Here is a 13,551-nt window from a genome sequence, read left to right as displayed (position 1 = left end):
TCTCTTTGATATTTAAATCTTAAATTCCATTCAAGGTAATTCAGTCAACGGAATCTATATATTTTTACTGAAGTCGGCACTTTTCCCCCTTCTATAGGCAGAGATACAGCACAATTATTAAAAATGAAAACTTCAAAAGATGGAAATGGTTTGAAAGTTTATTTCAAGCACAACGTTTTTTTGTTGTTCCTCTCCTTCCCCCCCTCCCCCAAATGGCTTATGTTAGTTTAGTAATGAATATGTCTTGACTGTTTACATTATTCTTTTTTAATGGAGAAAAATCATCATTTCAACATTGAAATAAACATTATCAAAGCAAGTGTTTAATGATGAATGCAGGAACAGTAACTTTAAAGGACTCTGAAAAAATATTATTTTATATTCATTAAGAATTATTAAGAAATATTACTTCAGTAACTATTAATTACTTAAGAACCAGTTCATGTTGTCCTTCAATAAGCATCCTAGAGCAAAGAAAACTCTTCACTGCAGTGGAGCAGAGCTTCCTAGGATAGGTTTGTCTCCATCCCAGCCCCTTGCTAACTCTATGGCTCCGAACGCAGAAAGATTTGTGAGTAGTCAAGATTCATGTCATGATCCAAATTTTGAACCTCTGCTCTATTTAAATGCAAGGTCTGTTAGTTTTTCTAGTGTCAGAGTCCATTTTAATTTATCTAACTATATCTATTCAAATAAATAATTACCAGCTACTTTATGGGCTCTAAATTTACCATATATTCTAAATGAAAATTATGCTTGGTCTACCCATGGGAAGCTGGAATCTGAGGCAAGACATGCTCCTGAATCCATTAGCATGCATTCTAAATAAAACTGGCCTGGTTTTGCTACAATGAGCAGTGAAAAAAGAAAGTCCATTAGATACTGGAAATATTGTCTTTCTAAAACCAGCAGATTTTTGTTTGTGCAACATCTAAGCACTGCAAATCTCAGCAGAAAATTGCACGGGAACAGTGGGCAGTTCCAAATTGCTGGAAACTTTACAATGGCTTTTATGTTTAAACATCATTTAGCAGCTGTTAAAGGTCAGCACAAATCCTGTACTTTATCAGTATAAATGAAGTCTATGGCTGCCAAGAAAAAAATGTATTAAATAATGCAGTGATTATAATCTTGGGTTTTTTTCCCCATTCAGAAGTGAAAAGGACCCCTTAAGCAGTTTCATTTTTTTCCTCCTTATTTAAAATTGACAAAGTAAAACACTAATTAAATTATTTATATCAGAAATTTACTTACAAGGATGACACATTTTGTACACAAAGCAAGTAAAACATCTGACACATTGTATAGTGCCAGGTGCAGTTAAGAAAGTGTAATACAAGTCAGCATCTAGAGGCTAAAAACCCAACAAACTTGCTGCAATGTTTCATTATCAATTTTATTTCCTACCATACACCAAATGTACAGCACAGAACACAATTTTGTTGTTTTGATGTAAGAAATATTAATTGTATGAAGAAACAGTATACAAACTACTCCAAATTAAAAAATGCATACATCATTGCTCTTTACAAAAGGTCTAATTTACAGTATAGCTCATCAATGCATTTAAACACAAAAAAAAAAAAAGAAAAACAAAAAGAAAAAAAAATCAGTGCACGTTACAAAACACATCAAGTACAAGGGAGGCAAATAAATACAAACATACTTCACAGAACATCCTGAGCAAACAACCAAACACAGTTAAATTAACCTGAAGCCATAGTAAATCATAATAATAAATACATAACTCCGTAAGAGATTTTTTCTTAAATAAAATATATAACAAATTTGTTAAAATATTTAGTAAATCAAATTTTAGTCTTTGTAATGAGTGAACTCATTTTGTATGCATTTAACGAGTATAACAAATGTTTGCTTTTTGTTTTTTTAGCAAGAACAATAACTTTAATAACAAATTTTTGTTTGGTGTCCTCCTATTTATATTAGACAGCACGTATGGTAGCTTTTGAAAAATCGATTTAAAAATAAACACAGCTCCTAAAACATACATTTTCCCCTGTCTAAACTAGGATCGGAGAGTTGAACCAACCCTCAAATGAAAAGCAAGCCCCACCTAACGCAGAACAGTGACCACAGTGCATGAGAGTTGAATCACTTTTGAATAGTACTTTTGTGCAGGAACAGTAATAATATAATTGTATATGTCAAGCCTGTGAATGCCATCATATTCAATCTAAATATAAATGCAGCTAATAAAAATAAACACTTTCATTATAGCACGGAAAAATTAAACACACGCTAGATCCATGTATACATTTACACTGAGGCACATATGCACATGAGGTGTGTGTGCATACAAAAAAGGCAGTTTAGCTGGTTGTTTATACCTTTTTCTTAACAAAAATAAATATAAAAAAAACTTCTGAAACAATGCTTAATTACTTACAATCCCTGAAATAGACATTGCCTCTGTTATAGCAACCGCTACTTTCTGACGGATTCAGAAGTTCCTCATCCAGGCTAATCAGATACTGAGGTGCATGCCAGCACCTCTGCGCAAGTGCTCATCTGTCCACACCTCCACCTGTCTGTATCTCTGTAGCACTTGGTACCCTACCAAAAGACTGGTAACAAATTTAGTATCAGCCTAGTCTTAGAGAAGAAGGATGGGAGAAACCAGTCACGGTGTTGCTACCGTTTGTTCAAAGGGAAAAGCAACCACCGTTGTGCTGGAGTGGTATAATTCCTCTCCAGACCGCTGCCTTCTCAGCTGCCATTAAGTTCAAACCAGTATTAAATGCCATTTCAGGGGAGATGTGTTCGATTCATTATGTACAAAGCCTTCAGCTTGGGATGTGTTTGCATTTTTCAAATCCAAATCCATAGCAATACTGGTCACTTGGTTAAAACCTCAATGTTTTGTACTAAAAAAGTACCAGTCCTATCAAATTATCCTTCTTGTTTAGAGATAATTGTCATTTCCCTCCATGAACTAACTCTGAAAAAAACTGCAGTGGTAAAATAAATCTGAAGTTCTCTTGAAACATTTTAAATAATCATTCGCATAGGCTAAAGCACACAGCCAAGTCAAGTGCTTTGCTGATTGCTATATTTCATTATTGCTAACGTATTCTTTAACACACTGTTTTCCAGCATACTGTGCTTTTAAGAGCCCAAGTTCCCCACTAGTGGGCACCATTTATCTTCTCATTCCATGCATCTTCACATCTCATGTTACTGCAAACCCACTTCTGATACAAAGCCATTATAAAAAAGCAGGATGTGAGGAAAATAAAACTAGAACCACGGTTCAGTCATTTGTTACTTTCATAGGTTTTTTTTTTTTCTTCCTGTACAAACCCAGCAAGTTATATAATTTACAGTATAACTTTCAGTCTATTTAAAATCCCGTTGGAAAATAAATTAATAAACACATTTGTAAAAATATGGCAGGCCACAAAAATGCTGTTAAAAGATAAAAAAAACAACTCTTTGATTAGAAATAAATAAAAAATATAAAAAATAGTCGCACACACTTTTTACATTCACTTTACAAAAACTGAGTGCAAAAGAAGAAAAAAAAGGAGTCATACTGAAATAAATACAATATACTAACAGAGTGCATTGCTGTTAATACAAATAGTCTGTTGTGTTTTTATTCTTTTATTTTTTTTATGTCAGCTGGGAAAAAAATTAGTGCAATGTTGCAATTGTAAATGCAGCATGGCAACCTACACCCCTTAGCAGTACATGAACTCCTAACAGATCCATCTGGAGTTTACTGCTGTTAAGTAATTTCTGTTGCCCAGCAGCTTTCACATCCTACACATGGATGCCCTTCACTGCCTGTTTGATACTTTCCAGCAGAGCTTTGCATTCGGGGGAATAGTCCCGTTCCAGATTGCTGTACATGTCTGTGAGTGTATTTACATATGCTTCGAAATTCTGCTCACTGATTGGCCCCTAAATGAAGACAAAACAGATTATAATTGTAGGAGAGAAAATTAAGGCTAAAAAACCCGAAACACCCAAACCCGAAGCATGGAAAAGCAGCGATATGGCAAATGGGGAGAAGTCGTAAACAGGGCAGCCATCCAAATGAATGGAGTGGTTGTAGAAATTAAGGGAGCTGCATGTGCTGGGGGGAACCACACACTCCAAGCAAGAAAAGGGTTTGGAGATATAAATGTCAATGTAACTTGCTTTTTATTGTGGCCTGTTTGGCTCTGGGATTGTGGCTGACATCCCCTTAACTGTCCTCATGCAATCTCCCAGTGGCACTCTTGAAACTGGGCAAGGGGACTGTAACTCTAGAAACCCAAGCACCTTTGTAGGTCTAGGCTGTGTTTGCAACTAAAACATTGAGGATGTGGAGTTTTGAGAAGGTAGAGCTTTGTTGGCTCCAGAAGAATCACCTGTATGAAACAGGTTAAAGTTTTGATCTACAAGCAGAGTAAATAAGGATTCTTGGTGTTAAATTTTCACTCTTTGTGCAAGATGGCCAATCAGATAGGGAGGGATGAAGGAAAAGCCTGTCCTGCACCATGTGGTACAGGGCAAGAGATATCAGGGTCAGCTCAGTCCTGGAAGAAACTGTGCTTGCTATTACACAGATTTCATGAACCAGCATCTCTGCAAAGTAAATTAGCCTAAAACAGCTCTCTGCTAGTGCAGCTCCAGTGCTCCTGCTGGTCCCTGAGCTTGCTCAACTGCTTCAAGTGCTGGCAAAACAGCCTCAAAGAAGGTGTGAAGCTGCTGGCTGAGGTCTTACCATCTGTGGAAGTTGAATGTCAGCGAGGCTGGAGATGAGAGCTTGGCTAAGGCCGGCTAACTCCTTCAACAGGCTCTCGTTGTTCTGCTCTATGAGTTTGTTCTCTTCCTCTATTGTTTTCAAATTGCTCTCCATAGATGTGATCTAAAAGACACAGGCAGGTACAAACACACAAACAGACGGACTCTTGGCAGCGCTGCAACTGCAGTTTGAACTCCAAATGGCAGTCACGTGGTTATGAGAGGGGCCATGATGGATCTAAAACTCAGGTATGTTCTTTTTAGGATAATCATAATTTCTCCACAGAATATTCAGAGCAAGGAAAAGGTTGTATTTGCTCTGGACTGATGGACTCTGATGCTGGTTCACAAAGAAACCTTGTGGCAGTGAGGCACTGGAGAGTGCCCGGCAGTGGAAGGAGTGTTTTGAGCTCCGGGAGGGAAGGTCAGTGTGGAACTGGGATGGAGAGTGTGGCTGCAAGGCTGGTGGAGGGAAGGAGAAGGGAGGCTGATGTTTACATTGCTGTCCTGCTCTTACAGCATCTCTGCTGATCGACCACAATAGTGAAGGCATGGGTATTAGCTGTTGTGCTACTTTCCTGCCCTGCTTCTGGGTGGAGGGTAGGGCTGTGGGCTGGCTGGGATTAGCAACAGGGCTGGCACTGGAAACAGTAAGAGAAGAATAGAGTGCAAAGAAAATTGAGAGGTTGAGTGCACACCGATCATCACAAAGATGATCTATGACAAACAGAATGGAACACAGGGTTTTGGAAACAGCAGGAAAAACGGTCTGAGGTAGCAAAATGATATCTTTTTAGCATGAGCCCACTGGGAATATACTCAGCTCTGAAGGCTTATATGTCAAAAGCAGTGCTGAAAACCAGAAGCCATCAGTGGCTGGGCCTGGTTCCCTGCTGCCCATATCCTTGCCCTGCAGCAGGCAGCAAGGTAGTGGTGCAGGGCAGAACCATGGTCTGCCACCCCTATGCCTGGCCATGGCTCCACAAGGCACAGAGCAAGAGTCACATCCACAGCTGTTATGCCCACCCTGTCCTTATTAGGTTGCACATCTCTGCACTAGTCAAATGTCTCTTGCTGTGGCCACTTTACTTCCCTTCCTTACACACTGTGACAGAGCAAAATGATGCCCGGGGGAGGAACCCCTTTTTGTCTGCCTGCAATCCACTACAGCTGCTCCTTTGGAGGGTGCTTGCAGCAGTGTGGCGTAACACCTGCCCAGGCTAGATTATAAGGAGATAGCAGAATCCAGGTAGGGATGTGTTGCTTCAGGTGTAGCTCAGTTCAGGCTTTGCTGGTCAGACTGCCTTCACCAGGGAGCAAGTCCTAGGAGAAGAAATCTGACTGCATAAATTGGGCACTCCCTGTGCAAACAACATAGTGTTCACCAGAGAGAACTGAAATAAGAGTCCCGAGACATGGAGCACCACCTCCCACACAGTGCAACCATTGCCGTGTGAAGTCGGATCATTTAGATACAGCATATATGGCATAAACTTCACCCTTATTTAGAGCATACACACAGTGGTTATTGCAAAAACAGCATTAATCAACACGGTACATTCCAGTGTGGTACAAATACAGAGGAGCATGGTTACACTCAGTTTGTTTTAGATCAATTTAGACTCATATTCAGTTGCCAGATCTCATTTAGGACCTTTATTCTTGAGCTGTTATTCCTAAAATATTGACCAAGCTTCTGCTTTTGCTTTTAGCCGCTCTGCCTGGGTGAACTCCCAGGAGCCCCTGCAGGGATGAACGTATTCAGTTCACTCTGTAGAATCACTATCAGCATCTTAAAGAAGATTTAATCTCTCCTGTATACAAAACAATGAAAGAGAATGACTCTTTTCCATAGCTCCCTTAAAACTCTCTGCTACACAAATTAGCAAAAGGCATCCATTCTTTACCAGGTGTTACCTGGAGCCAAATTCAAACTATTTGAATAACTGACAATGGGTGAACTGAACTAGGGAGATTTTCTTAGCTACACATAAGAGCAAAGTCAACTTCTAGTAAGATTTATAGTGTGCAGGTAAGAGGCAATATCCTCCCTAAAAAGTACAGTCATGGGATTCTTCATGGTTTGGTCAACAAAGAAAAATGAACGTTTCGTTTGGTAAATACAGTTTTTCTGCTTGCCAAGATTAGCTCAAAACTGCCCTGAATTTGTCATTCACTAGATCTTTAAGACAATGCCCAGGAATCTGCTGCTTATTTACAGATAACAAACAAACAGAAACATACAAAATGGCATGTAGGACTTTGGTATTTTTAAGTGCCACTGAGTGATGGAAAATAAAAAGTGTACAGGAAACTAACTGTTTAAGCATACATTTACATAGCATTTTATTGATTGATTTTGCTTAAGCGTAGCATAAGGAAAGGTAAAACTTTCATGTCAATGTCATACCTGGGTTTGCAGTTTCATCATGTCAGCTTCAATTTTAAGATTGGATTCATTCAGTTCTTTTATTTCCTCGTCCAAGTGTCTGATTTCTTCATCACTTTCAATACCTGCAAATAATTGAAAATACCAATATCAGATTTAAAGTGTCCACATATAAATGGATGTATGAGTAACAAGCTGCATTATCTTTTACTGATCAAGAGGAAGATAACAAGCTTTTGATCAAATGATTGATCCTTAAATTGCCTCTTGCTTTGCTTTTACTATCAAAATTGTTTCCTAGCTGTGAAACATTTGTATGATCTGAAACATAGAAGGGGCTTTCTGAATCTTTGTGTTTCACAATTATTTTTTCCAGTGCAACATATAACTGCAGGCTGGAGGGTACAGAAAGGAAATATTGCCCAGAAAGAGGAAATTTTATTAAAACCCATGTTTTTAGTAAAAAACGTTACAATGTTGTTTGGGTTTTTTTCTGCTTTAAAAGAAATATAACAGCAATTCATCTTTTGCAGGAAACACCCCAGAGTAACATCTCCACTAGTGTAATTGCTGACTTTAATAAGCTCTTATGTATCTGCTTCTGATCTTGCAAGAAGTTCTGTGCGGGTAAATCTCGGTGCAGAATAACTTCAAGAAGCATGGCCTTAGTTACATGTGATAAACAGTGAAATTTGAATAGCAGCAAAAGGGAAATAAATGCTAAAAAACATTATAGAAAAAAAGAAGGAGGAAACACTTTTACATGCCTGCAAGTTAGATAGCAAAGAACAAAAACCTCTGGTCTTTTAATGAAAGGCTTGTTCTGAAAAATACTGAGCAGCTACAGCTGCTGGCAGCGCATGTCCCTCTTTCTGCTTAGTGGCACTCTGAGACCAACTCTGACTAGAGTTTTGTGTTGCTGTTGTTACTGCTTTAAAACCTAGAGCCCTGAACAAGTCTGCTGTGGAACCAGCTTGGGAAAACTATAAGCAGTAGTCCCTGCCGCTGTGAAAATATAGACACATGGAAGCAAACTTTTGCTCAATGTCATTGCTGCGTTTTGCTCAGCAGTTGGAGGCATAAAGACTAAGTTCCCTGAATCCTGTCTCAATACCCAACTTTCTAAAGCATGCTGTAAAAGAAAGGAGACTCCTATATATTTTGCCCTAAAACTATTTGGTAATTATTCCTGTACAGTTGGGTTAGTAAAATTATCCAAGTACTGCACAGATACTAAACCATGTAGTGTTCAAGTTAAGGAGAAGAGTCGATTTATGCACACAATATTTATCCCTTCTTACCTTAGTCATCAGACAGCTAAGTCCTCCTCATCTGTAACTAATAATTTATTAGTAATAACAATACAGAAAGCATCTCCAAATAAAAAAAAAAATAATGCTCTGATGCAAGATGAGAGCATACCCTTAATGTTGAGTTATCATGATGTAGATGAGAATAATTTTATAATCTCTCATACAAAGATTTTTGTTATTCAAGATTTGCTATTGCAGGAGACAACTGAAAGGAGTGAGAATTAATGCCAGAATGGCATAAAGGGGCATAAGTATAAATGGGAGTCAGGGCCCTTCTAGCTAAATAAATGTCATCATCTTTTACAAATCTCCTTACCGCCACTTGCTTTAAGCTTGATAGTCATTAATTCTTCCGAAATTTTGCCCTTTTTTATGGTTTGTGCATTCAGAGGACAACCAGACAGGCTGAAACAGATAGGAAAAAAAACATTAGCACCCACTTGAAAATGGCAACAATCCTTTCAGGCAATATTATCATGCACTTGGACAGACCTTTGTACCTAAGGTCATATCAGTATCTCCATTATAGCATAGCTTCAGAGAATGACATAACTCATAAAGAGCCATTTAACTGTATATTCCAGCTTGAAAATTGGCACAGAACTCTCAACCTATAAGCAAACAATTCTTAAGCATATTTCAGAATAATCAAAATAGCAATGGCAGACACTGTTAAGTTATGTGAAGATGCATATACAGAATTCTTGAAGTCCCAACACTTACAAATAAAGCCTCTCTTTTGTTTTTATTAAGGACTCATACTCCAGAGGAGAGGGCCAGTATGGTCCTTTAAAATGGCAAGTTTACTATCCAAAAAAAAATTAGTTAATGGGATGATTTCCACGGTGCACAACTATTGTATCATTTTTTTGTCACATAATAATGATCAATACAATAATAACTCTGGATATACCCTGTAGACTGTAATAGCTTTTTTGAATGGTTCTATTATATAGTCAGTTTGCTTTTTAACCACTGTTCACATTAAATTACATTTTGCTATTTCAAAGCTTACAATTTCATCAACCGGTAATTATCCGAGGCAATTTTTATAGCCCACTAAAGGGCTAAGATGAATTGCACTGTCTTAATACTATCTTTATAAATAACAAAGAAGAAATACCCATATGCTGAAGAACTGGCAGAGAGATATGTATTCAGATGTAGCCAAGTAAGGAGTGAAGGAAAATTTTGTTTTGCAGGAAAATGGTTGATTTTTGTGCTTGTGTAAAAACTAAAACAAAAAATCCTAGCAGACATGGTGTTTCCACATTGATGAAAAGAAAGAAAACAATCTTTGCAGGTTAAAGTTACCTTCGGACTGGCTTAGTTAAAAGCTACACAGGAAAGATGCTAATTTTCCAATTCTAAAATGCTGCTTAGTATCTCTGTTCAAAGCAGACAACTAACTGGAAGAATGTCTCAAAGCCATGGTTTTCTTATGTTTCAGATGTCCTTGGAAAGGATATCATATCACAAAGCTATATTTATTTCCTTATTTTAACTAACATGATTTTGAGTGTGTTCCAGCATTATGTAGGACAGAAATCATCTGTACTATGTGTTGCAACCAGACAGCATACTATTTATGTTATTTGCTTAATTAGCCCCAGTTTACAGTAATGTCCTAATGTAAAGACTATAACATGGGATGTAGATCATAAAGTCAGGGTAACACTGGACTCTGAATTTGTTCAAGTCACCTTGGACATTCTTGTATTGGAGAAGTTGGTTCAGAGTGTTAGTAAGAAAGCAAAGGAAGTATAGAATATAGACTTAATTCCTATTACAGACAGAATACCAAATTTTGCCAGGTATTAAATTCAGATTCTATAGCCAGATTCTTTAAGTAAATATTGACTGAATGTGGTCAAATGTTTTTACAATGATATATAAAATCATGATGTTTATTGTTACTTATGTGTGGTTATATGTGTGATTCCTGCTTAGTCAGGGTAGTTTTCTTTGTAAGATTGTTGTAAATTCAAACTTGTGTAGTCCATATGAGTTCTACATGTTTATTTTGTGTGGTTATAGTTATTTCAACACAAAGTTTATGAAAGCAGTTTTTTCCACTGGTAGAAGATGAAATTAATGCAGCCATTGCTCTTGCTAAATCTTTTCTGGTGACATTTCAATGATATTTGCAGTTCTGTAAAAAGATATACAGATATTTGCCTAGGAAAGAATTCTATTTAATTTTAAACCATATAGACACTGTGCTAATCTGAAGAAAAGTCCTGGAAACATAGAAAAAGAGGTAAAAGTTGATTCCAGCTCTCTGAAAGTTATTCTGATCTGTATTACTAGAGCTGCAATGTAAATTATGGTGTTACTCAAAAGACTTCAGCACAATTTATTCAGACTGTAACCTTGCATGTTGCCAACTCAACAGTGGAACATTAAGATAAAATGAAAAGAGAAAACACAAATTATACCCTTCTGTGGGTGACAAAAACATTATTAACATGACCCAGCCCGTTGCAGCCTGGCAAAGGACAGTGTGGCAGCTCTTGTTTGTTCAGTTTCCAGGATAGTGAAGACTCATTGACGGGACTCTCCTTCTGTCTCTTGGCAGCCAAAGGACAACCAGAAGCAGTGCGATGAGAAGTGTATTTACCTGATATGTGACCTTGGCCATCACAGCCTATCACTGGACATCTACAGAAACACAGCAAAAGAACCCCTGTTTTCACTGGAGAGAGCAGGCAAAGGCAGTCTCAAGAAAGTCTGAGAAAATAATTCCAGGTGCCTGTGCCACGTTTGCATTAATAGATTAAGAATCAGTCCCTGGTGGCACGCTGTACCTGAGCGTCCGAGTTGAGTTATGGGGGTTCAGCTGATTTTAAGACTAGACAATTTAAAATACAATTTAATTGTACAGCCTAAGAAACTAAAACATTCATTGAGATAGTATCTTACCAACAAAGAAAATTGGAAATTCTATCACAGGCAATAAACACACTTCAAAGTGTATGGAAAGTCAGCATCTCTCCTCTCTATCTAGGTTTCTGGTATGAAAGAATAGAGGATAGCTTCCTGTACCTGGAAAACTTGTATCAATTCATGCAAATACTTGCAAAGAAAGGTTTGTGATTTTTTTTGTGCTGCTCTGTCAGTATTATGCAGCTTCTCATATATTATTAGCAAGTATTAAAACAACATTGTATGCAACTAAATCTTCATATCTATATTCTGGCAGCTATAGTTTACTGATTTTAATGAAATGTGTATTCAAGCCAGGAATGTAGTGGATCTCTATTGAGTTTCCAGGTTTCACTTTAAGTGAAATTTTAATTTTACACATAGAGGAAAAGACATGAGACTTACATATATTTAAATTCTCTGGAATACGAACTTGAACGTGTCACTCTATTTAATCGACATGTTTCACTACAGGCAGAAAATAATTTGTTTTCCTTTGTTTTTGCCAAATTTTTCAACCAAGTGGCAACTTTCTTAGCACTGTTTAAAGTAATTTGGAACAATGCAAGCAGGAATAGCAGTTTGTTCTTCACTGTTCAACCTTCAAGGTGATGGACTTCACCAGCTTTGCTAGAAGCAGAAAACACTTGGTTCAGCTCCAGCTCTAGGTCCTATTTCTCACGTGGCTGGGGCAACTCCTATGATCCCTCCATTCCTGAACTCTTATGGGCTTTTTTTCCCCCTTCTCTGTTAGAGCACTGCTTTGTACTCACTTAAGTTCAGGGTCTTCTTTTTTCTTCCTTGGTAGGAGTCACTTTGATACCTCCTTTCCTGGCACGAGGACAACCAGATAAGCTGAAAGAAGCACACAGAATAAAAGCTACCTTTTTCTGCTACTGCTTGCCAAGATCCGTGAGCTCCCTAGCCCCATGTGGTGTGATGGTTTTTTTACCTTCTGTGGGAATGCATAGTTCCCCGTCACGTGGCCAGACCCATCACAGCCAGGTGTCGGGCACCTATGGAATAATACAGGGAGCTTACAAAATGCAGCTCCAAAGCACACAGTATACAATGTTATACATTCTACATTTTGTGTAGGGTGGAAAAAAAGAACAGCAGAGCTTTGTTGAATAATTAAAAATTAGGTTTTGCTGATTTTTCTTTAAATGAGCAGACTTCTTTCATATATTTATTTTTCTTTTATAACAGAGTTTTAGTAAGAAATGTGAAATATATTGCATATCATGTGTAGATTTAATTAGCTTATAACACAGTTTTCACCAAAAATTTTTCCTTATATATGATCCACGTTACAAAAAAGAAAAAAAATTGGCTTGATATAGATCTATTTGTAAATTTACTGTGTTTGTTTGCTATTCTTCTGACTTTTTCAGGTACAGATATAAATAAGCACTTTGCCAGAATTTACAGAAGGGAAAATGGAAGCAGAGAAGCAGTTTTAGTTTTGGGCATCAGTAGATGATAATCAGAATTTGAATTTAATAATCTGTATATTCTAGCACTGTAAGCATACAACAGGAGCAAATAATTCTAGCACTAAATTCAATTGGGTATTCAGCTTGGCAATTGGATTATACTTCTGTTTCATAGTTAAGGGGTTTCTCTGTGTGTGTGTGCAACAAACAAGCCTTTTTAGGTATGAATGTTTAATACTAAAACATCCATACAGTGACAAGAAACAGACCTGCCTGTTATTGTGTTTTTTTGCCAGCGGTCTGGGAGATTGAGCTTGCTGGTCATACATGAAGGATGTGTTCAAAAAGCCTACTGGATTCAGTAGGTCTTTCTGCTGACTTCTGTGTGGTTTGGAGCAGGGCCTTACTGGTAACACCTTCCATCTCAGAAGTCCACAGTTAGTTAGTTAGTTAGTTAGTTAGTTAGTTCTTCATTTTATTTCAGGCTATTCTAATTTTTGTCCTTTTTTTTTTTTTTTGGTGGTTGTTTTTGTTTTGTGGTTTGTTTTATTTTTTTTTGTTTGCTTGTTTTTCTTTTTTTTTAAGAGAAGAGAAACACACCTCAGCACACAAATCAGCACAAAAAAATTATCTACCTTCAGAAATCATGCCAACCATTTCTATGTTCTGTATTATACAGCACAAAGTTTTATTTTAAGCATCCCTAAGGCCTTTTGAATGCTATGATTTTTACAGA

At 37.4% G+C, this 13,551-nt stretch overlaps 1 protein-coding gene across 1 annotated transcript in view; it reads right to left on the bottom strand.

Moving 5' to 3' along the window:
* Positions 1-1,315: 1,315 nt before the first annotated feature.
* The window catches only part of ST18 (ST18 C2H2C-type zinc finger transcription factor), a 97,111-nt gene continuing 84,875 nt past the window's right edge, over positions 1,316-13,551 (bottom strand). Inside the window, 9 exon segments of the mRNA XM_030503993.1 lie at positions 1,316-3,924; positions 4,733-4,876; positions 7,163-7,266; positions 8,771-8,859; positions 10,894-11,115; positions 12,153-12,172; positions 12,174-12,234; positions 12,332-12,342; positions 12,344-12,395. Coding sequence (XP_030359853.1) covers positions 3,784-3,924; positions 4,733-4,876; positions 7,163-7,266; positions 8,771-8,859; positions 10,894-11,115; positions 12,153-12,172; positions 12,174-12,234; positions 12,332-12,342; positions 12,344-12,395 — 844 coding nt within the window. The 3' untranslated portion in view covers positions 1,316-3,783.

The sequence above is a fragment of the Strigops habroptila genome, chromosome 1 (assembly GCF_004027225.2).
Source record: "Strigops habroptila isolate Jane chromosome 1, bStrHab1.2.pri, whole genome shotgun sequence".
NCBI classification, from domain to species: domain Eukaryota; kingdom Metazoa; phylum Chordata; class Aves; order Psittaciformes; family Psittacidae; genus Strigops; species Strigops habroptila.
This window is presented reverse-complemented; position numbering and strand designations above follow the sequence as displayed.